Below are 24,318 nucleotides of genomic sequence, written 5' to 3'. Positions count from 1 at the left end.
TAAGCGAGTGGGCAAACATTTTGGCAGATGGAGTACAATGTGGGAAAATGTGAGGTTATCCACGTTGGAAGGAAGAATGAAAAAGCAAATTATTATTTAAATCGAGCGAGACTGCAAAATGCTGCGGTACAAAGGGATCTGGGGGTCCTAGTACATGAAACACAAAAAGTTAGCATGCAGGTACAGCAAGTAATTAGGAAGGCTAATGGAATGTTGGCCTTTATTGCAAGGGGTATGGAGTATAAAAGTTGGGAAGTTTTGATGCAACTTTACAGGGCGCTGGTGAGACCGTACCTGGAGTACTGCGTACAGTTGTGGTCTCCATATTTAAGGAAGGATGTACTTGCATTGGAGGCAGTGCAGAGAAGGTTCACTAGGTTGATTCCTGGGATGAAGAGGTTGACGTATGACAGCAGGTTGGGCCTATACTCATTGGAGTTTAGAAGAATGAGAGGTGATTTTATTGAAACATATAAGATTCTGAGGGGGATTGACAGGGCGGATGCTGAGAGGATGTTTCCCCTAGTGGGGGTATCTAGAACTAGGGGGCATAGTTTCAGAATAAGGGGTCGCCCATTTAAGACGGAGATGTGGAGGAATTTCTTCTCTGAGGGTCGTGAATCTTTGGAATTCTCTACCCCAGAGAGCTGTGGAGGTGGAGTCATTGAATATATTCAAGGCGGAGATTGACAGACATTAGAACTACAAGGGAGTCGAGGGGTATGGGGAGAGAGCGGGAAAGTGGTGTTGAGGCCAAGATTGGATCAGCCATGAATGTTGGAGCAGGCTCGAGGGGCTGATTGGCCTACTCCTGCTCCTGTTTCTTATGTTCTTAAGCTTCGATTTTTGAAAATCTTACAACTTGCTAACGTGCTTGCAAGCAGTCTGAGGCAGTTGCTGTGGAAAGGCATACGTCATTACACATCTGATGTACATCATGTTGAGTCCTCAAGAAGTGCCTCCTGCTGCTGGTGTTGGACTTGTGAAAAATTTCTGACTTTCCTGCACGATTGGAAATATTTACAACTTTTAACCAATATATTCAATGTTCAGATTTCATCAACTCGGAGCACGTCCTGCCTGTCTTTGCAGATCTGTGATGGTCAGGATCATGACATTTTTAAAAAATAGTTGATTTTAAGATACTGCAACATAACTAAGCAATAAAGAATAAAATTAGAGCAACCTGCAGTCAGAATACTACACCAGGCCTCAGCGTCCCTGGGTGAAGGTGGGGAAAAATCAGCCAGTGTTCCCACTCCTGATCCCTATGCTAGAAAGTGCACTTCTAAGGACAGGATCAGACTTGGGTACAATGTGTCTCACAGTTGCTGCCAGTACTCCCATTCAAGCCTCTCACATGAAGAATGGGCTCTTGTGTAAAGTTTGGAGAGGGCTGACACTTGTGAAACTGTACTCCAAGAATCAGCACTTTCAGATACTTCCTTTTGAAAGTCACTGGGTAACATGCTGTTCTCAGCCATTGGCCTTTGCTATAGTATTTGACTGCAGCTTCCAAACAAATGTTAATGATAGAATTGGAAAACGACTGGATTTACATGAAGCCTTTTTTATGTGATCTTAGACAGAGAGAGAAGTCCAGGAAGGGATGAGGGATTATATAAACATGAGGAATTGGAAGCATAGTTGATGTAATTCACCAGATCAGAAGGCAGCACCAACACCCTTGGCAATGTAATGTTCCACATAGCCTACAAACAAAACCGGTATAGCTGGAACCAGTACATTGCCATAGTGACACCTTTTATCTCTTCCTTTAAGCTAATGTTTTTGTCTCCAGTCAGAGTTGTGATTTTTGAATAGGGGTGCTCTATTTAAAAGAACCAGTTCTGATGTTTCTAGGCAATATCATCCGAAAACACAGCAACGTTTCCAGAAGTACACTGACGACATCCAGCTCTACCTCACCACCACCTCTCTCGACCCCTCCACTGTCTCTAAATTGTCAGCCTGCTTGTCTGACATCCAGTACTGGATGAGCAGAAATTTCCTCCATCTAAATATTGGGAAGACTGAAGCCATTGTTTTCGGTCCCCGCCACAAACTCTGTTCCCTACCTACTGACTCCATCCCTCTCCCTAGCATCTGTCTGAGGCTGAACCAGATTGTTCGCAACCTTGGTGTCATATTCATCCTGCGCCTCACAAACAACCTGACGACTCCCAGTGATGCAGAGACACAGAGTGCCCACAGCGCCTGGTCTGCACTCCAGGCCTCCATAATCGGCACCTGTGAAGAGATGCTTGGTCACTGGACCAGGAAACGCCAAGACTGGTTCGACGAGAACGACCAGGAGCTAATAAGCCGCAAGCGCAAGGCATTCCTGATCTGGAAACAGCAACAGAACTCGAAAGCAGCTCTACAGACGCCTGAAGGCCGAGGTCCAACAAAAAACTAGCGACCTAAAGGACAGATGGTGGGTGGAGAAAGCGCAGGAGATCCAGCAGCTAGCCGACCACCACGACATGCGTGGATTCTTTAGCGCAGTCAAGACCATCTACGGCCCAAGCACCCAAGGCCCTACCCCACTGCGGGCCAAGAACGGAGAGGTACTCATCAAGGACAGTGAGGCAGTCAGTGCCCGCTGGAAGGAGCACTTCGAAGATCTCCTTAACTGCGACTCTGTCTTCGATGCGAGTGTCTTCAACTCCATCCCGCAGCATGCTACCCACCACCATCTCCGCACAACTCCAGCCCGGCATGAGGTTGAAAAGGCCATCCGACAACTGAAGAACAAGGCCTCAGGAGCAGATGGAATCCCCGCCGAGGCACTAAAGCATAGCGGAGAAGCACTACTGGCGCAAATTCATGAACTCATTTCTCTTATCTGGAAGGAGGAGAGCATGCCAGGGGATCTCAGACGCCGTAATTGTGACCATCTTCAAGAAAGGTGACAAGTCCGATTGCGGTAATTGCAGAGGAGTTTCGCTGCTGTCTGCCACAGGGAAAGTCATCGCAAGAATCCTCCTCAATTGCCTTCTCCCAGTGGCCGAAGAGCTCCTCCCAGAGTCGCAATGCGGATTCCGCCCACTAAGGGGCACAATGGACATGATCTTCACTGCACGCCAATTACAAGAGAAATGCAGGGAACAGCACCAACCCCTGTACATGGCCTTCTTTGATTTCACAAAGGCCTTCGACACTGTCAACCGTGAGGGATTATGGAGTGTCCTCCTCAAATTCGGCTGCCCTCAAAAGTTTGTCACCATCCTCCGTCTGCTTCACGACAACATGCAAGCTGTGATCCTGACCAACGGTTCCACCACAGACCCAATTCATGTACAAACTGGGGTCAAGCAAGGCTGTGTCATCGCACCAACGCTCTTCTCGATCTTCCTTGCTGCAATGCTCCATCTCGCCCTCCGTAAGCTCCCTGCTGGAGTGGAGCTAATTTGCAGAACAAACAGGAAACTGTTCAACCTCCGTTGCCTCCAGATCCAAGGTCGTCCCATCCTCTGTCGTCGAATTACAGTATGCAGACGACGCTTGCATCTGCGCTCACTCGGAGGTCGAACTCCAAATCATCGTCAACACCTTCACCGAAGCGTACGAGAGCATAGGCCTTACACTAAACATCCGTAAGACAAAGGTCCTCTACCAACCTGCCCCCGCCACACAGTACTGCCCCCCAAGTATCAAAATCCACGACCAGGCCTTGGACAACGTGGACCACTTTTCATACCTCGGGAGCCTACTGTCAACAAGGGTAGACATTGACTATGAAGTCCAACACCGCCTTCAGTGTGCCAGTGCAGCCTTCGGTCGCCTGAAGAAGAGAGTGTTTGAAGACCAGGACCTCAAACCCGGCACTAAGCTCATGGTCTACAGAGCAGCAGTGATACCCGCTCTGCTGTATGCCTCAGAGACATGGACCATGTACAGCAGGCACCTCAAAGCACTGGAGAGGTACCACCAATGCTGCCTTCGCAAGATCCTGCAAATCCATTGGCAGGATAGGCGCACCAACATCAGTGTTCTTGCTCAGGCCAACATCCCCAGCATCGAAGCTTTGACCATGCTCGATCAGCTCCGATGGACGGGTCACATTGTCCGTATGCCCGATATGAGACTCCCAAAACAAGCACTCTACTCGGAGCTCTGGCACGGCAAGAGATTCCAGGTGGGCAGAGGAAACACTTCAAGGACACCCTCAAAGCCTCCTTGAAAAAGTGTAACATCCCCACCGACACCTGGGAATCCCTGGCCCAAGACCGCACAAAGTGGAGGAGAAGCATCCGGGAAGGCACCGTACACCTCGAGTCTCTTCACCGGGAGCAAGCAGAAGCCAAGCGCAGGCAGCGCAAGGAGCGCATGTCATCCCAAGCACCCCACCCACCCGCCCCTTCAACCACCATCTGCTCCACCTGTGACAGAGACTGTAGGTCCCGCATTGGACTCATCAGTCACCTGCGAACTCAAGCAAGTCATCCTTGGTTCTGAGGGACTGCCGAAGAAGATATTTGACCCCACGATGAACTTCTGACCACATATCCGTGCCACCACTAAGACCGCCTATTTCCATCTCCGTAATATCGCCCGACGCTGCCCCTGCCTCAGCTCATCTGCTGCTGGAACCCTCATCCATGCCTTTGTTACCTCTAGACTTGACTATTCCAATGCACTCCTGGCTGACCTCCCATGATCTGCCCTCCATAAACTTGAAGGCATCCAAAATTTGGCTGCCCATGTCCTAACTCGCACCAAGTCCCGTTCACCTAGCACCCCCTGTGCTCGCTGACCTACATTGGCTCTCGGTTAAGCAACGCCACAATTTTAAAATTCTCATCCTCGTTTTCAAATCCTGCCATGGCCTCACTCCTCCCTATCTCTGTATTCTCCTCCAGCCCTACAACCTATCTGCACTCCTTTAATTCTGGCTTCTTGAGCATCCCCGATTTTATTGCTCCACCGTTGGTGACCGTGCTTTCTGTTGCCAAGGCCCTAAGTTCTGGAATTCCCTCCCTAAACCTCTCTGCCTCTACCTCTCTTTCTTCCTTTAAGACTCTCCTTAAAACCTACCTCTTTGACCAAGCTCTGTCCTAATATTTCCTTATGTGGCTTGGTGTCAAATTTTGATTGAAAGCGCTCCTGTGAAGCACCTTGGGACATTTTATTGTGTTAAAGGCGCTATATAAATACAAGTTGTTATTGTTGTTCTAATGACATAAAATCAGTGGCATTTAATAGGAATATATGGACACATTGCAAACGAAGTAAATTTCAAAAGTGAAATGGAGATAAAACACTGGTAGATCCGGTTAATGCAACCAGGGTTGCCAGTTTAGTGTAAGGTGGTAGTACTTGGGAATCACAGAATTGGAAAATGGCAGGTTTAATAAAGATAAACGATGGTGCATAATGTGAATCCGTTACAACAGTAAACCTAGATTAGCTTTCCAGAATGCAGTCTTTTGCATTCTTCCAGCTATTATTTATGATTGTTCCTGCTAGGAATGTAAGAAAATGAAAGCCAGAGTTTCACAACTTCTGTTTAAGCCATTATTCATTTCTCATTTAACAAAATGTAAATAAATAGTTGAACAGTGGCTCAAACGGTTCCCATCCACCACTACCACCCTTCGCCTGACTGAACTGTTTCTCTCCTTGAACAGCTTTTTTAGCTCCACTCATTTCCTCCAGATACAGTAATAGGTGTCACTATGGCAACCCACTTGGGTTCCAGCTATATCTGTCTTTTTATAGGAACACATTGTTCCAATCCTATTCAGGACCCTTTGCTAACCTCTTCTTCCATTACATTGACCATTGTTTTGGTGCTGCCTCCGGCCTTGCTCTGATCTTCAGAATTGCATTAACAATGCTTTCAATTCCTCATTTTTATATAATCCATCTCTGACTCAGCCCTTCTCTTTCTGGACTTCTATCTCTTCATCTCCAGTGATTGGTTTTCCACAGAGACCTATTACAAGCCTACCGACTCCCATAAGTCTCTGGATAATGTTTTGTTCCACCTCAATTTCTGTTAAATTTCTACTGCATTCTCCCAGTTTCGCTGTCTCTGTCACATTTCCTGTGATTATTCCATTTTCCATAGTAGAGTTTCTTTAATGTCCTTTTTCCTTGGCTGAGGTTGCCTTTCAATAATGGTCAGCACAACTTTTGATCCGGTTTGCTCAGTTTCTTGTACTTCTGCTTTCGCTCCCTCCCCCTTTTGCAGAAATGATGAGGTCCCCTTATCTGCATCTTCCCACCACTAGCCTCCACATTTACCAGATCATCATCTGCTGTTTCTATCACCAACAACGTAATCCTGCCACGAGGTAGATCTTCAGTTCCTCTCCCTTCTCTGTTTTCCGGAGGCACTGTTACTCCCAGGATACCCTTGTTCACCCTTCCACTACCTCCAGTTGCAACGGTCCACCCTGGCACTTTCCTGTGTAACAGCAGCAGATGCCACACCTGTTCCTTCACCACCTCCCATGCCATTGTCTGGAGCACTAAAACAATCCTTCCATGAGATGGTGGTTTATTTCTTCTAATCTGGTATACTGTATTCGCTGCTCATGTTATGATCTTCTCTACATTGGGAAACCAGTGACATCTTTTCTGAACATCTCCATTCTGCAGTAAGCTTAACCCTGACCTCCCTGTAGCTTGTCACTTAACTGCCCCTTTCATGCACACTTTGAGCTCTCCATCTTTTGCCTCCTGTACAGTTTTAACCAAGCTCGCACAAGCTTAAAGAAAAGTGCCTTTGTCCTAGGCACTCTGCACTCCATGAGAAAGATGAAACTTTAGTAACTTCAGCCCTGAGCTATAGCCCTCATTTTCTTTACAACAGGGGATGCTGTTAATGTAGAGGTGGGTCTGTCAACATCTGGGGGAGAAGAGGCAAGTTGACACGTCGGTATAGACGCCTCAACAGTACTAAGTTCTGGCAGGGGGTGTCTGTGTCCAAGGCATTGACCTTTTTCTTTCCTGTTTATTGGTAAGAGTGGATCTACTGTGTTTCTAGCAATTTTTTATTTTCATTTCAAACCTTCTACATCTGCAGATTTTTTTTCCCAACCCTACTAAAATTCAATTCTTCTAATGAAGGTGTTACCAATGTTTTCTGCTGACCTGCTGACTAACCTGTGTATTTCTAGCATTTTCTACTTTTGTTCTAGGTTTCCATCATTTGTACTTTTTAAAAATGTATTAAATGAGTAATTCGTCACTTTTCTTGATGAGGAGAAATATGAGATAATCAGGGAGATTTTCCTGGGTCTGTGCCTGGATGCAGCGAATATCACAAAATCAGGTTGATGGGAGCACATGCCTGTAAAGGACAGAGGAAAATTAGGTGTGTTGCTTTACAGGCGTGCACTTTGAGCCCCTTGATTTTCCAATATTCGCCGTGCTCCGGTCGACAGTGCATCTGGGCGCACACCCAAGAATATCTCCCCTTATATGTTTCAGAACTAACAAAGGTTGATCAAGAGTACTTGCCCTCTGCCCCACCCACTGCCCATGTGTGTACGCTCTCAGCGCAAATTTGCATATGTACGCACACTTTAGTTTTATTTGCTGATATGTGATATAAGACCATAAGAACATAAGAATTAGGAGCAGGGGTAGGCCATATGGCCCTCGAGCCTGCTCCGCTATTCAATAAGATCATGGCTGATCTTCGACCTCAACTCCACTTTCCTGCCTGATCCCCATTTCCCTTGATTCCCCTAGAGTCCAAAAATCTGTTTATCTCCGCCTTGAATATACTCAACGATTCAGAATCCATAGCCCTTTGGGGTAGAGAATTCCAAAGATTCACAACCCTCCGAGTGAGGAAATTCCTCCTCATCTCAGTCTTAAATGGCCGACCCCTTATCCTGAAACTATGCCCCCTTGTTCTAGTTCATGTCCAGGGCTGCTAATCGCTGGGCTATGGCCCTCACCAAAATGGCGGCTGCCGAGTCCTGCACCAGAGGCGGGCGATAGTGTGACGGCCGCCATTTTTTTTCAGGGTAAGTATCCCAATTTCTAGGCCCTAGTATTTAATTAAATTAACTTATAGATCTAGTTTAAGTTACAAATACAATTAATTAAATAATTACCTGCCAAAAAGCAGCACCTCCTTCCCCCTCTGCACCGAATTCCCACGCTCGCCAAATTCCCAACTTTAACACTCTGTTAAAGTGCACTCGGTTTAAAACCATTCTGTGCAGTCCACTCTGTGCATCAACAAATACTGTTTATTTTTAATATGAAAGTCATTGAAAGACAAATTTCAGGTTTCTCACTGTCAACTTCATTGTTGCATAGGAACAATGCTAAATGCCCTCATCAACCTTGTTTGTTTTTGTGCCCTTTAGGATCTTGAACGAGAAATCTCTTTTCAAGCGGACAGTGGCTTATACTACTACTATTATAAAAAGATGTTGCAGGCAACGTCAATCCAAGAAGGTATTTTAATCATTTTTTCAATGTATCTTTGTTTATGGCTTGTGGGGAAAATTTAACTTTACTGTAGATAGATGCCCTTTTTTCTTTTCCCTCTGGGTGTGCCGTGTGATTTTGCCCCACTATTATCTAGGGTTTTTTAAAGCTTGTATCTGAAGTGTAAATAGAAAGGAACTTTTTCCCCTTAGTAGAGGGGTCAATAACCAGGGGGCACAGTTTCAAGGTAAGGGGCAGGAGGTTTAGAGGGGATTTGAGGAAAAACCTTTTCACCCAGAGGGTGGTTGGAATCTGGAACTCTCTGCCTGAAAGGGTGGTAGAGGCAGGAGCCCGAACAACATTCAGCCACAGTAAATAATAATTCTAATAGGTCTAAGAGCGTTAAAAAAACAAGCCTGAAGGCTTTGTATCTTAATGCGAGGAGCATTTGTAATAAGGTGGATGAATTGGCTGCGCAAATAGAAGTAAACAAATACGATTTGGTTGGGATTACGGAAACGTGGCTCAAGGAAGGCCAGGACTGGGAACTCAACATCCAGGGGTATTCGATATTCAGGAAAGATAGGCAAAAAGGAAAGGGAGGTGGGGTAGCATTACTGGTTAAAGAAGGGATTAACACAATTGTAATGAAGGATATTAGCTCTGATGAGGTGGAATCTGTATGGGCAGCACGGTGGCATAGTGGTTAGCACTGTTGCCTCACAGCGCCCGGGACCCGGGTTCAAATCCGGCCTCGGGTGACTGTCTGTGTGGAGTTTGCACATTCTCCCCGTGTTTGCGTGGGTTTCCTCCGGGTGCTCCGGTTTCCTCCCACAGTCCAAAAATGTGTGGGTTAGGTTGATTGGCCATGATTAAAAAAAAAAAAAAAATTGCCTTTAGTGTTAGGGGGGATTAAATACGTGGGGTTAAGGGGTTACGGGGATAGGGCTTGGGTGGGATGGCTGTCGGTGTAGGGACCGGGTGCTAGGGTTTGGATGATCAGCTCGAAGGGCCGAATGGCCCACTCCTGCTCCTATCTTCTATGTTTCTATGTAAAAACGTTAGTGGGAGTGGTCTATAGACCTCCAAACAGTAAGGCGGAGGTTGGGGATGGTATTAAAAGAGAAATTAAAGAAGCGTGCAATAAGGGCACAGCAGTCATCATGGGTGACTTTAATCTACAAATAGATTGGGCCAACCAAATGAGTAACAATACTGTGGAGGAGGAATTCCTGGAGATCAGGCCATCTTAGACTGGGTATTATGTAACGAGAAAGGATTAATTAGCAATCTTGTTGTACGAGGCCCCTTGGGTCGGAGCGATCATAATATGATCGATTTCTTCATTAAGATGGAGAATGAAGTAGTTGACTCGGAGACTAGGGTCCTCAATTTAAATAAAGGAAACTACGATGGTCTGAGGAGCGAGTTGGGTAGGATTGATTGGGGAATGGCACTCAAAGGGTTGACGGTGGATAGGCAATGGCAAACATTCAAAGACCGAATGGATGAACTACAGAATTTCTTTATCCCAGTTTGGCATAAAAATAAAACAAAAAAGGTGACCCAACCGTGGCTAACAAGGGAAATTAGGGATAGCATAAGGTCCAAGGAGAGGGCATATAAATTGGCCAGAAAAAGCAATAATCCTGAGGATTGGGAGCGGTTTAGGATTCAACAAAGGAGGACAAAGGGATTAATTAAGAAAGGGAAAATAGAATATGAGAGTAAGCTTGCAGAGAACATAAAAACTGACTGTAAAAGCTTTTATAGATATGTGAAGAGAAAAAGATTGGTGAAGTCAAGCGTAGGTCCCTTGCAGTCAGAATCGGGGGAATTTATAATGGGGAACAAAGAAATGGCAGACTAACTAAATACATATTTTGGTTCTGTCTTCACAAAGGAGGACACAAATAACCTCCCAGAGATGCCGGGGAACATAGGGTCTGATGAAAGGGTGGAACTGAAAGAAATCAGTATTTGTAGGGAAATGGTGTTAGGGAAATTGACGGGATTGAAGGCCGATAAATCCCCAGGGCCTGATAATCTACATCCTAGGGTACTTAAGGAAGTGGCCCTAGAAATAGTAGATGCATTGCTGGTCATCTTCCAGAACTCAATAGACTCTGGAACAGTACCCATGGATTGGAGGGTAGCTAATGTTACCCCACTATTCAAAAAAGGTGGTAGAGAAAAAGCCTGACATCGGTAGTGGGGAAAATGCTAGAGTCCATTTTAAAAGATGTAATAGCAGAGCACTTGGAAAGCAGTGACAGGATCGGACAAAGTCAACATGGATTTACAAAAGGTAAATCATGCTTGACTAATCTACTGGAATTTTTTGAGAATGTAACTGGTAAAATAGATAAGGGAGAACCAGTGGATGTGGTGTATTTGGACTTTCAGAAGGCTTTCGATAAGGTCCCGCATAAGAGATTAGCGTGCAAAATTAAGACACATGAGATTGGGGGCAAGGTATTGACTTGGATAGAGAACTGGTTGGCGGACAGAAAGCAAAGCGTTGGAATAAACGGGTCGTTTTCTGAGTGGCAGGCAGTGACTAGTGGGGTACCGCAAGGATCGGTCCTAGGACCCCAGCTGTTCACAATATATATTAATGATCTGGACGAGGGAATTGGATGTAATATCTCCAAATTTGCAGACGACACAAAGCTGGGTGGGAGGGTATGCTGTGAGGAGGATGTCGTGAAACTCCAGCACGATTTGGACAGGTTGGGTGATTGGGCAGAAACATGGCAAATGCACTATAATGTGGATAAATGTGAGGTTATCCACTTTGGTGGCAAAAACAGGAAGGCAGATTATTATTTGAATGGCAATAGATTGGGAGAAGGGGAAGTGCAAAGAGACCTGGGTGTTCTTGTGCACCAGTCGCTGAAGGTAAGCATGCAGGTGCAGCAGGCGGTTAAGAAGGCAAATGGTATGTTGGCCTTCATAGCAAGAGGGTTCGAGTACAAGAACAAGGATGTCCTGCTGCAGTTGTACAGGGCCTTGGTGAGACCACACCTTGAGTATTGTGTGCAGTTTTGGTCGCCTTACCTGAGGAAGGACGTTCTTGCCGTGGAGGGAGTGCAGCGAAGATTCACCAGGCTGATACCTGGGATGGCAGGAATGACGTATGAGGAGAGATTGTGTCGATTGGGCTTATACTCACTGGAGTTTAGAAGATTGAGAGGGGATCTCATCGAAACCTATAAAATTCTGTCAGGCCTGGACAGACTAGATGCAGGAAGGATGTTTCTGATGGCCGGGGAGTCCAGAACCAGGGGTCATAGTCTAAGGATAAGGGGTAAGCCATTTAGGACTGAAATGAGGAGGAATTTCTTCACCCAGAGAGTGGTGAACCTGTGGAATTCTCTGCCACAGAGGGCGGTGGAGGCCAGTTCATTAAGTATATTCAAGAAGGAGTTGGATATATTTCTTAAGGCTAAAGGGATCAAGGGATATGGGGAGAAGGCAGGGACCGGGTACTGAATTTGGATGATCAGCCATGATCTCATTGAATGGCGGAGCAGGCTCGAAGGGCCGAATGGCCTACTCCTGCTCCTATCTTCTATATTTCTATTCAAGAAGCATTTAGATGAGCACTTGAAGCACCATAGCATTCAAGGCTATGGACCAAGTGCTGGAAAATGGGATTAGAATAGGCTTGATGGCCGGCGTGGACACGATGGGCCGAAGGGCCTCTTTCTGTGCTGTATAACTCTGACCCTAAATATTTCTTTTGGGTGTTCTGTAATGTAATCTGCATTAATTTACTCCCAGACGTCCAGATTATTCTTTTGTATGTTTGCAACCCATTGTGCTGTTGGACCTCTGAATTTGCATGCTTGTCATGCTTCACTGCTGGTGACCTTCTCACTGGTGTGGTCATCCTGATGTGTAACCTAGACATAAGAAATAGGAGCAGGAATAGGCCACTTGGCCCCTTGAGCCTGTTGCGCCATTCAATAAGATCATGGCTGATCTTGGGCTCAAAGCCACTTCCCCGCCCGCTCCCCATAACCCTTCACTCCCTTATCTTGCAAAAATCTGTCTATCTCCACTTTAAATGTATTTAATGACCCAGCCTCCACGGCTCTCTGGGGCAGGGAATTCCACAGATTTACAACCCTCTCGGAAGAAATTCCTCCTCATCTCAGCTCTAAAAAGACGACCCTTTATTCTGAAACTATGCCCCCGAGTTCCAGATCGCCCCACGAGGGGAAACATCCTCTCTGCATCTACCTTGTCGAGCCCCCTCAGTATCTTATATGTTTCAATAAGATCACCTCTCATTGTTCTAAATTCCAATGAGTATAGGCCCAACCTTTCTTCATAAGTCAACCCCTTCATCTCTGAAATTATGGCAAAAGACTATCAGGGAAGGAAATTAGTTACATAATGTTGTATAAAAGTGATTTGCTCAGTATATGTTACTATTTTACTATTAGGCCTTTTTGAATTGACACATGATAACAAGACATTATCGTTAAGGACCCTTAATTCAGTGCAACAGATCAATCTGTATCCAGAGGTCTTTGCTGGTATACTGTACCGCATTACTGGCAGTCAGGTACGTACTCCGCCGATGTATACTGCATCTGCAGACACTTTCTTTGAATGCAATTTATTTTAACATTTTAATTCTGAAAATGAAGACATTAAAAGAGCTACAGATAAATGTTTTTGTGGTGTCAGGAGAGTAATTCTTTTGTAGCAATAAGAACGCTGCGAATGTAGGTTCTTGAGGGCAGCTATATACAACAGAACCTTGATAATCTGCCGTAATGGGGTACCAGTCCTCGTGGATAATAGAAATTGGTGCATAATCCCCAAATTACCGTACACTGCTGATTGCTCTGCCTCTCCCTACTCATCTGCATCTGTCCACTATGGCAGCACTTGTCTCCAGTACTCCTGTTGGTAATATCTGCTGGCTTGAAGCTCTCCTATGTATCTGCCCGTGACTCCAGCTCCTTGACCCACGAGAGACTGCCAAAAATACCATCCGTGTGCCAACCACCAGTCCCAGCTACAGAAGTGAGGGCTAAGGGTTGTATGCGCTCACCTCCAATGTTCCTGTCAACAGCCTTCACTGAATGCTGCTGACTTGAAAATCAATAGAGTTTGGCTGTTTAAAGGTGCTTCTCTTCAGAACAGGATGAGGATCTAACAGTGACCTTGTCCTCAAATACTGATCAGAAAAATGACTCCCCTCATCCTGATATCTTTTAAGTTTTTCTTAAATTAAAGAATAAATGAGCTATCATTTTCATGGATTTTCAGCAAGTTTTGTCTCTGAATTGGGGCAAATGACATTAACCATCACAGCTGGGAAAAGCAGCAAATGTAGCTGTTTTGCCAAGCCTACAGAAAACCATGCTTCCAACTCCAAACACTAACTTGAGTACCCATTAAACCCATCACGTGTTGGATGTGGAGAGACTTTGCTATGTTCTACATAGAAACATAGAAACATAGAAGATAGGAGCAGGAGTAGGCCATTCGGCCCTTCGAGCCTGCTCCGCCACTCAGCGAGATCATGGCTGATCATCCAAACCCTAGCACCCGGTCCCTACACCGACAGCCATCCTACCCAAGCCCTATCCCCGTAACCCCGTAACTATTGCAGTATCAGTCACCTCTACCGCAGCATACACTGCAATGGCTAGGTAAAGAAACATCGGATTTCAGTACCAAGTCCCTAAAAATGACACAAAAATAGAAAATGCTGGAAATACTCAGCAGGTCAGGCAGCATCTGTGGAGAGAGAAACAGAGTTAACGTTTCAGGTCGATGACCCTTCGTCAGATGATAGATGCCTGTTTTAATGTGATTTAATATTTTGTGAGGTGGCTTTTGGGAGAGGTACATATTTTTAATGAATATTTAATAAAAGTGATTGTATTATCTTATCTTATCCTGGAGTATTTCTTCAGCAGAGCTGTATTATATTTGTGGGTATCTGCACTGTAACATAAATAACACCATTCGTCGTAACTTCCTAATTAATGTAAACTAAATGCCTTTTTGAATCCCTTTTTTGAAAGAAATAATATGATGGGTAGTTGCCTGGCACCCAGCAGGAAGCCGGGCTTGCAGGGAGCGTGGGTCAGAGATGGGGCTATAACAGGATCATGAAATTACCCCTATGGTATCTAAAGGGAGCGTCCTAGAGACTCTGCTTAATACTCCTGTCCATTCTCTATTAACTTACTTTGTAAAAAATGGTATTATTAAGTCTAATTTTTTTTCTTTGCATTTTTTTTGTAGGAAGCAATTGAGCCAGTGTATTTTTACATTGGCATAATATTTGGATTGCAAGCAGTTTATGTGACTGCGCTATATGTCACAAGCTGGATGCTGAGTGGGACCTGGATGGCAGGCATGCTTACAGTAGTGTGGTACATTATCAACCGGTAAGGCTGTCTTAATGCAGAAATCATCTTTTCTTTTGTTTTACCTTTATAATCAAGGTATGTAACTCCACCTCGTGGAGTGTTCTTTAACTGTATACAAGTGCATTATAGGGGACCCATGGGCCGAATTAAGGATGTAAAAATTGTGCTAATTAGGAGAGAACTTTCCTACTCTGACATTTCCTACTGAAATGTGATGTGATTGCTGAAGGCCTGTTTCAAATGGGCACATTTGCAAACTAATTTCCTGGCTATTGACAGTCATTCTTAATCCTCTTAGCTGCTTTGGGTGTGACTGTAAACTGGTGCTTTTGTTTTTGTTTTCTTTTGTTGCATTTAATTCTGTGCATGTTTTTTTTATTACCTGTTTTGCACTGAATTTTTGCTCTTTAATTTTTGTTTCTACCATTAAGTAATTAAAAACCTTTATATTCGTAGGATAGACATTCGTCTGGAAATTCCTCTTCCCTTTGGGGAGCTGGAGGATGAGTTCTTCAGGACTGCACAGAGGCCAGTGCTCCTGCACTGGAGGTGCCCAGCCCTGATCCAACCCACTCTTGCCCAAGCAGGTTTCTATACACCCTGTCAGAGTTGCTTGGGCATGTCCAAAAAAAACCCCATATAAATACTACATCACAGAAGCAGTCTCAGGATCTTGCCCTCTTCCACAGTCTGACCTGAAAATTTCAATCCTGGTGGGGAAAATCACTACTGGCTTTAACTTCTATGCAACTGTTTTTTTTTTTTTGAAGCTGTCACGGGTGGTATCTGTCAAATAAAACCCCATGCATCAGATTACCGATGCCTTATTTACTGCAGTGAGTGACTTTATCACTTGCTTGAAGAAAAGTGACCAGCAGGAGACGGGCATTGTACTCTTCCAGATGCTGCAACATTCAGGATACATTTGTCAAACTTCCACAGCATGGTAATTTTTTTCCTCTTCTGTGATGATGACTTCCTCACATGCAACATGCCATTCACCTGCTTGATTGTATCTTCATTGCAGCCCAAATTGTAGATTTCTGAGGAGGGTGCCTCTTGGATTCAAAAATGACAGCCCAGTTTTACTGCACCTCCTTCAGCATCACATCCAGAGCTCTCCTGGTAAAGGGGTTCTGGCAGTACCCTCAACTATCACTTTGCAGTGAAGTTGTCATTTTGCTTGCTGCTAACTTGCATTGCTTGGAGTTATTGCTGTAACTATGACTCTCTTAAGGGCGCGGTGGACGAGCTGCTGCCGTGATTGACTTGAGTCGGGAAATCTCTTGGGGTTCTACCAGGCGAGTGAATCCCTCAATGTTCTATTGGGGTGAGCGCCCGCTTGGGGTTCTACTGAGTTGAGGACTCTCTCAGGCTCCCCCTAGAGATGAGTCTAGAGTTACAATGTAACTGTGTAATCTTGGAGTTCTATAACACAGTGAGTCGTACCTCCACGCGGTCCTGCTGGGCAGCACTTCGGTGCTGGCTAAACGACTGTCTGAGAACTTCCAACCAAATAGGCAGAGTAACCAAACCTTCTCAGCCTCTTGTGATTTAGCAGGGCCTTGAGCAGCTTGGGGAGCCTCAGGTCTATAAGCCTTCTCAATGCTGGGGAGCCGGTGTTACAAGTAGCTGTGGCTTCTTTTGAGTTGTAAGTCATGGCGGGTCGTACCATTAAGTTGTCCTGCCGGCGACACATCGGTGCAGCCAAACCGACATGGGAGTAACTCAAAGACAATGATTGATGGCGATCATTCCCGTAGGAGGGGGCTTAGCAATAAGCAATAACAAAGAAAACGAGACTTTGATTCCCGGCGGGATCTAACTGAGACGGGGCCTCAGATAACTGCCCTATGTCAGCACCGCTCCTACCGGCCTGACATGAATAAAGGCTCTGCCAATCAAGACCCAAGACTAGGCGAGAGTGCTGACGATTTTGAACGCTACCAACTGAGGCTTTTCGACTCAGGTTACCTGGATGGAAGACGCCGCTATTCCGAGAGACCAGGGCCTAGAGAGGATTCTCCAAAGTTGATGATGACTTTAGGACACAGGAGAAGCAGCTCGTGTAACGGTCGAAGAGACTGTAACATCCAATGACTGTCCTAGATATAATTACCAGAGCCCCAGAACGTGGGTATGGAACCAGGTTGGATTCCACACGGGGGGGGGGGTGGGGTGTGTGTGTGTGTGTGTGTGTGTGTGTGTGTGTGTGTGTGTATAATTTGTTGTTATTGTCGTTATTAGTTTTTCTGCCTGTTAATCACTGATGCATTGTATACATTATAATTACGCGTGTCAGTTGTAATAAGCTAGCCGCATCTGTGATCGGATGATTAAACAGTAAAAGTCACGACTTAACGCATTTAACAAAAAATTTACACATCAAATGATGAGGGATGACCATCATACCGAACGGTACTGGCTCAGCTTACTTACCTTGGTGGAGGCTTTCACGGTTGGTAGACTTGTATGGCCGTCGCAAGATCAGCCCAGTCCTCATAAGATCCTGGTTTTGCCGGCCACTTTGGTTGTGGTTAGCCGATGGACTTTTGCTACGTGGACGAGCCAGACTCGAAACGGACACTCACACTCGTGGGGCCGAAGCCCCATTAAGTAACAAAAATAGCAGCAGCTCATTAAATCTGCTTCTTGCACACATAGGATTACATAGGATATACAGCACAGAAACAGGCCATTCGGCCCAACCAGTCCATGGTGGTGTTTTATGCTCCACTCGAGCCTCCTCCCGTCTTTCCTCATCTAACTCTATCAGCATAACCCTCTGTTCCCTTCTCCCTCATATGCTTGTCTAGCCTCCCCTCCTCTGGGTAAAGAAGTTTCTTCTGAATTCCATATTTGAATTCTTAGTGCCTAGCTTATATTGACGGCCTCTAGTTATGCTCTTCCTCACAAGTGGAAACTCTCTCTCTCTCTATCTACTCTTATCAAAACCTTTCATAATTTTAAAGACCTCTATTAGGTCACCCCTCAGCCTTCTCTTTTCAAGAGAAAAGAGACCCAGCCTGTTCACCCTTTCCTGATATTTCTCACATTTCTGGTATCATCCTTGTAAATCTTCTCTGCACCCTCTCCAGTGCCTCTATCCTTTTTATAATATGGCAACCAGAATTGTGGTCTAACCAAGGTTCAATACAAGTTTAGCATAACTTCACTATTTTTCAATTCTATCCCTCTAGAAATAAACCCTGGTTTGCCTTTTTTATGGCCTTGTTAACCTGTGTTGCTACTTTTAGCGATTTGTGTATTTGTACTCCGAGATCCCTTTGTTCCTCTACCCCACCCAGACTCGCACCCTCTGAGTAACAAGTGACCTCCCTATTCTTCCTACCAAAATGTAATACCTCACATTTATCTGTGTTGATATTCATTTACCAATTATATGCCCATCCTGCAAGTTTATTAATGTCCTCCTCGGTATTGACTATCCAACCCACCACCCCCCCAGTTTGGTGTCATCTGCAAATTTAGAAGTTGTGTTTTTAATTCCCAAATCTAAATTTTTAGTATAAATTGTGAACAACAGTGGTCCCAGCACTGATCCTTGTGGAATACCACTACCCACCTTCTGCCACTGTGAATAGCTATCCTTTACCCCAATTCTCTGCATTCTGTCTTGAAGCCAGCTAGCTATCCATTCTGCTACTTGTCCCCTGACTTCGCATTCTCTGACCTTATTCATTAGTCTATTATGTGGTACCTTATCGAAGGCCTTTTGAAAATCCAGATAAATTACATCTACTGCATTACCCTTGTCTACTCTCTCTGTTACCTCTTCAAAAAATTAAATGAGGTTGGTCAAGCAAGACTTTCCCTTTTGAAATCCATGTTGACTATTCGTTATTATATTTTTGGCTTCCAGATGTTCTTCTATTTTCTCCTTTAGTAGGGATTACATTATTTTTCCTACCATTCTGTGTGATATCCTGCCAACACTCCAAGTGCATGGCCCAATCTGTACTGGGATCACTCAGTAATACAGTACTGTATTTCATAGAAGCATACAGCACAGGAAGGGGCCATTTGTTCCATCGTGTCTGTGTTGACTCATTGAAGATCTATCCAATTAGTCACGCTCCTCTGCTCTTTCCCCATTGCCCTCTAAATGTCTCCTTTTCAAGAATAGATCCAATTCCCGTTTGAAAGTTACTGTTGATTCTGCTTCCACCACCTTTTCAGGTAGTACATTCCATTTCATCATAACGTGCTGTGAAAAAAAATTAAATAAATTAAAAATTCTCCTAAATCCACCCCTCCCTTCCTCTAATACCACTTCTCTTCAATCTGTGCCCTCTGGTTACTGATCCTCCTGCCATCGGAAACAGTTTCTCCTTATCTACTCTAAAAATCCTTCACAATTTTGAACACATCTATTAAATATCCCCATAACCTACTCTGCTCATTTAAATAAGTGAACTTCATAAAATACTATGCTTGTCTGAGGTGCATCCGTATACCACTCCAAGCTGAAAATCGGCCTTTGTTTCTGTGTAAAGGCATCATGACTCCACTGTAGTAGAATGTATCCACACAGTTTGTTAGAGTGAATGATGATTGGTATTTTTTTATTGTACTTTTTTTTTTTCTCCCTTTCTTTTCTGAAGACACTGAATCTTGCTGGGATACAGTTCCATAGGCACCAGTAGCCCTCCAGTCCTTCATGCAGTCTTCATGTGTGAGACAATATAATCAATGCTGGCAGGTTATGGAGAGGAGAGCATCACAGGAGCCCATTCCTGTCCTTTTCTCATGTCCATTTTATCTTGGAGGATTCACAGGATAGCTATTAGGAGCGTGAAGTCTCCCCTGTGCTTTGTACCAACTTTATTGGATACTCCAGACCACTGACTTTCAGTGAGATGTTAAAGGTGTCATGTTACTTGGTCAACTTTAGGGGTTTGTATCTGAGTAATGTAAGAAGGATCCCTCCTTGACTTGGGTGAGAGCAAGGGTGTGCCCCTTGGAAATGTGGGTTTCAATCAACACTAACTGACATATGAATATCCTTTTAATTTGCCTCTTTAAATAAGAATAAAGTTATTCATTAGCTGTGGACGTTGCTGGCAAGGCCAGCATTTATTGCCCATCCTTAATTTCCCTCGAGAAGGTGGTGGTGAGCCGCCACCTTGAATACAACTGAGTGGCTTGCTAGGCCATCTCCGAGGGCAGTTAAGAGTCAACCACATTGCTGTGGGTCTGGAGTCATGTATAAGCTGGACCAGGTAAGGCAGATTTCCTTCCCTAAGGACATTAGTGTGGTAAACCACTGTTTGTATTCCTGTTTGTCCTGTTTGTATTCCACTGTGTGCATGCCTGGACATGCCTCGGCTGACTCCTCCCACAGGTCCTAGTATAAAGGTGACTGCTCCCCAGCCCTTGGTATCCTGGACCGGTCGACCACTCGAGGCAGACCTCCATTCTGTTGTTAATAAAAGCCTTTGGTTACTCTTCTAACTCTCAGTCTTTTATGAGTAATTGATAGCGCATCAATTAGTGAACCAGATGGGTTTTTACAACAATCCGGTAGTTTCATGGTCACCATATCTTCTATGTTTCTATATTTCTTAAGGCTAAAGGGATCAAGGGATATGGAGAGAAGGCAGGGACAGGGTACTGAATTTGGATGATCAGCCATGATCTCATTGAATGGCGGAGCAGGCTCGAGGGGCCGAATGGCCTACTCCTGCTCCTATCTTCTATGTTTCTATTACTGATGCTAGCTTTTATTTTTAAGCTCCAGATTTATTTAATTACTTTGAATTTAAGTTTCTCAGCTGCCGTGTTGGGATTTGAACTCTGGATCATTAGTCCAGGCCTCTGGATTACTAGTCCAGTAACATAACCACAATGTTACCGTATCCCCTCTTGGAGGCATTATTAATTTATTAGTACCACAGATATGAATGTGTTTTGTAGGTCGTCCTTCACGTGTGGCATATGAATGATATACGATCAGCGCAGTAGTGAGGGAGTGTTGCACTTTTGAGAGTGCCATCTTTCAGATGAGATGTTAAATCAGTGCCCCATCTGCCATCTTGGGTGGACATAAAGGATCCCATGGCAGTATCTGTAGAAGAGCGGGTGACTTTTCCCGGTGGCCTGACCAACATATATCCGTCTACCAACAACACTTTTTAAAAAAAAAAAAAAAAATACATTTTCTGATCATTTATCTCATTGCTGTTTGTGAGAACTTGCTGTGCACAAATTGACTGCTGCATTTCCCCACATTACAACAGTGACTATGTTTCAAAAGTAATTTATTGGCTGTGAAGCACTGTACAATATCCTGGGGGTATGAAATGTGTGATATAAATGCAAGTTCTATCTTTCTTTCATTTGGCGTATTCCCAGGATGGTGGAATCGAGATTGAAAATTCAGTAAATGGAATCATAAATGCTCACTTGTTCTACCACTCTAGGATGACATATTGTACTGTGAATGTGCTCCACCAACTGCCCTTTAAAAAGTTGATTTCTTAATTTATCTGTGTATATAAATATTGTGGAATTAAATTCCTATGAGATGCCAATCTAAAGTAAATATTACATGATATTAGTAGTCATGACAGAACAGCTTTTTCAAGAAGGTTTCTTCTATAATATAGATGGTGTAGGAATTTATTATTTTAATACTTCCTGAAGTTTTTTTTTACCTACTTTAACATGCATTAGCCAATCAAACTTAGTGTAGACATTGTCATTATAGATGTTGCTTTGTGATGACTATTTAATTGCAAGTCCTTTCCTTTTAATTAAAAACATTTATATAGCACCTTTCATGACCTCAGGATGTCCCAACGTGCTTTACAGCCATTGAAGTACTTTTGAAGTGCAGTCACTAATATAATGTAGCGCACTTGAGATACACGACAGATAAATTGTTTTCAGTAGAAAGTGCAGGGGGGTACTTAAAAAAGAAATTAGGAGAGTGAAGAGGGGGCATGAAAAAAGACTGGCGGGCAAAATAAAGGAAAACCCCAAGGTGTTTTATAAGTATATTAAGGGCAAGAGGATAACCAGGGAAAGAGTAGGGCCCATTAGGGACCAAAGTGGCAATCTGTGTGTAGAGCCGGAAGATGTAGGTGAGGTTTTAAATGAATATTTTGCATCTGTGTTCACTATGGAGAAGGGACGATGTAGGCATAGAAATCAGGCAGGGGGATTGTGATATACTTGAACAAATTAGCATTGAGAGAGAGGAGGTACTAGCAGGCTTAAAAGTGGATAGATCCCCAGGCCCAGATGAGATGTATCCCAGGCTGCTGTGTGAGGCAAGGGAGGAGATTGCAGGGTCTCTGACGCAAATTTTCAGAACCTCTCTGGCCACAGGGGAGGTGCCAGAGGACCAGAGAACAGCTAACCATTATTCAAGAAGGGTAGTAGGGATAAACCAGGGAATTACAGGCTAGTGAGCCTAACATCAGTGGTAGGGAAATTATTGTGAAAAAAATTCTGAGTGACAGAATTAGTCTCCACTTGGAGAGGCAAGGATTAATCAAGGATAGTCAGCATGGCTTTGTCAGGGGGAGATCATGTCTAACCAATTTGATTGAATTTTTCGAGGGGGTGACTAGGTGTGTAGATGAGGGTAGTGCAGTTGATGTAGTCTACATGGACTTCAGTAAGGCTTTTGACAAAGTCCCACATGGGAGACTGGTCAAGAAGGTAAGAGCCCATGGGATCCAGGGCAATTTGGCACATTGGATCTAAAATTGTTTTAGTGACAGGAGGCAGAGGGTAATGGTCGAAGGTTGTTTTTGTGACTGGAAGCCTGTGTCCAGTGGTGTACTGCATTTCCCTGGTTATCCTCTTGCCCTTAATACTTCTATAACACTTGGGATTTTCCTTTTATTTTGTCCGCCAGTGTTTTTTCATGCCCCCTCTTGGCTCTCCTAATTTCTTTTTTAAGTACCCCCCTGCACTTTCTACTGAAAACAATTTATCTGTCGTGTATCTCCAGTGCGCTACATTATATTAGTGACTGCACTTCAAAAGTACTTCAATGGCTGTAAAGCACGTTGGGACATCCTGAGGTCATGAAAGGTGCTACATAAATGTTTTTAATTAAAAGGAAAGGACTTGCAATTCAGGAGGGAAGTGCTACAGCGCGTACCCACCCGTAGGGATCGGAATATCCGGGCCTATGTGTTTCAGTTTCTGGAGTGGGACTTGAACCCACAACCTTCTGACTCAGACTACCACTGAGCAAGCCTGCCATCTACAGTTAGCCTTCAGAATTGCATGTGCCTTTTCTAATGTACTTCTGATTTCATTATCTATTTTAGGACTGATACAACCAGAGTGGAACATACCATTCCTTTAAGGGAAAATTGGGCATTACCATATTTTGCATTACAGGTTGGGGCACTCACAGGCTATCTGAAGACCAACATTAATTCTACTATGGGGGTGAGTGTGAAGAAGTGGTGAACCACAGTAATCCAAACTTAGATTAGATTTTTTTGTGTGATGCTTAATTTCTGAGTTGAGAACCTGAAATTTCTTGCTGCCTATAAAGCTCCTGCCTTTGACTTAGGTGGTGTTTGTAGTACCTGCCGGCTGCCGCACAAAGCTAGCTTTCCTGAAGGTATCCATAACTATGATGGTGGCTACTACACACATAGAATTTTACAGCACAGAAACATGCCATTCGGCCCAACAGGTCTTTGCTGGTGTTTATGCTCCACATGAGCCTGCTCCCACCTTACTCCATCTTGCCCGATCAATATATCTTTCTATTCCTTTCTCCCTCATGTACTTATCTAGCTTCCCCTGAAATGCTACTGCTAGTGCAGACAGAATAAAGCAATTAGGAACAGATGACCAAATTATTTATTATGCGTATAGAAACAATACCTATCTTCTCTTTCATTTCCCCTAGACCCAGTAAAGGAAATTGTAAAGCATTTGCACTACTGTTGTGTTCCTGGCCATTTTTGAAACGGCTACCCAGATTCTTAGGAAAAATGTGCCGATGCAAATATTTTTTGGTGTTCATTTCAAACTAGGATGGCTTTTCACATGCAATTGTACAACAACAACAACTTGCATTTATATTGCACCTTCAATGTAGTAAAATATTCCAAGTCGCTTCACAGGAGTGTTGGCAAACAAAATTTGACATAGAGCCACATAAGGAGATATTAGGATAGATGACCAAAAGCTTGATCAAAGAGGAAGGTTTTAAAGAGGTAGAGAGGTTTAGGGAGGGAATTTCAGAGCTTTGGGCCTAGGCAGCTGAAGGCCCGAATGCCAGTGGTGGAGTGATTTTAATCGGGGATGCGCAAGAGACCAGAATTGGAGGAGCGCAGACATCTGAGTGTTATAGGGCTGGAGGAGGTGACAGAGTTGGGGAGGAGCGAGGCTGCGGAGGGATTTGAAGGCAAGGATGAGAATTTTAAAATTGAGACATTGTCAGACCTGGAGCCAATGTAGGTCAGCAAGCACAGGGGTGATAGGTGAACGGGACTTGACCTGAGTTAGGATATGG

At 44.3% G+C, this 24,318-nt stretch overlaps 1 protein-coding gene across 3 annotated transcripts in view; it reads left to right on the top strand.

Annotated features, from left to right (window-relative positions):
• The window catches only part of LOC147114745 (putative C-mannosyltransferase DPY19L4), a 119,007-nt gene that overhangs the window by 43,255 nt on the left and 51,434 nt on the right, over positions 1-24,318 (top strand). For all 3 annotated transcript variants that reach the window (XM_085992638.1, XM_085992636.1, XM_085992639.1), the window contains 4 exons: positions 8,337-8,427; positions 12,855-12,976; positions 14,677-14,822; positions 23,114-23,237. In XM_085992638.1, coding sequence (XP_085848764.1) covers positions 8,337-8,427; positions 12,855-12,976; positions 14,677-14,822; positions 23,114-23,237 — 483 coding nt within the window. The remainder of the gene's footprint in view (positions 1-8,336; positions 8,428-12,854; positions 12,977-14,676; positions 14,823-23,113; positions 23,238-24,318) is intronic.

The sequence above is a fragment of the Somniosus microcephalus genome, chromosome 7 (assembly GCF_052327205.1).
Source record: "Somniosus microcephalus isolate GS21.2 chromosome 7, FLI_Smic_1.0, whole genome shotgun sequence".
Classification (NCBI taxonomy): Eukaryota; Metazoa; Chordata; class Chondrichthyes; order Squaliformes; family Somniosidae; genus Somniosus; species Somniosus microcephalus.
Note: the sequence above shows the minus strand (reverse complement) of the source record. Positions and strands in the feature narration are given on the sequence as shown.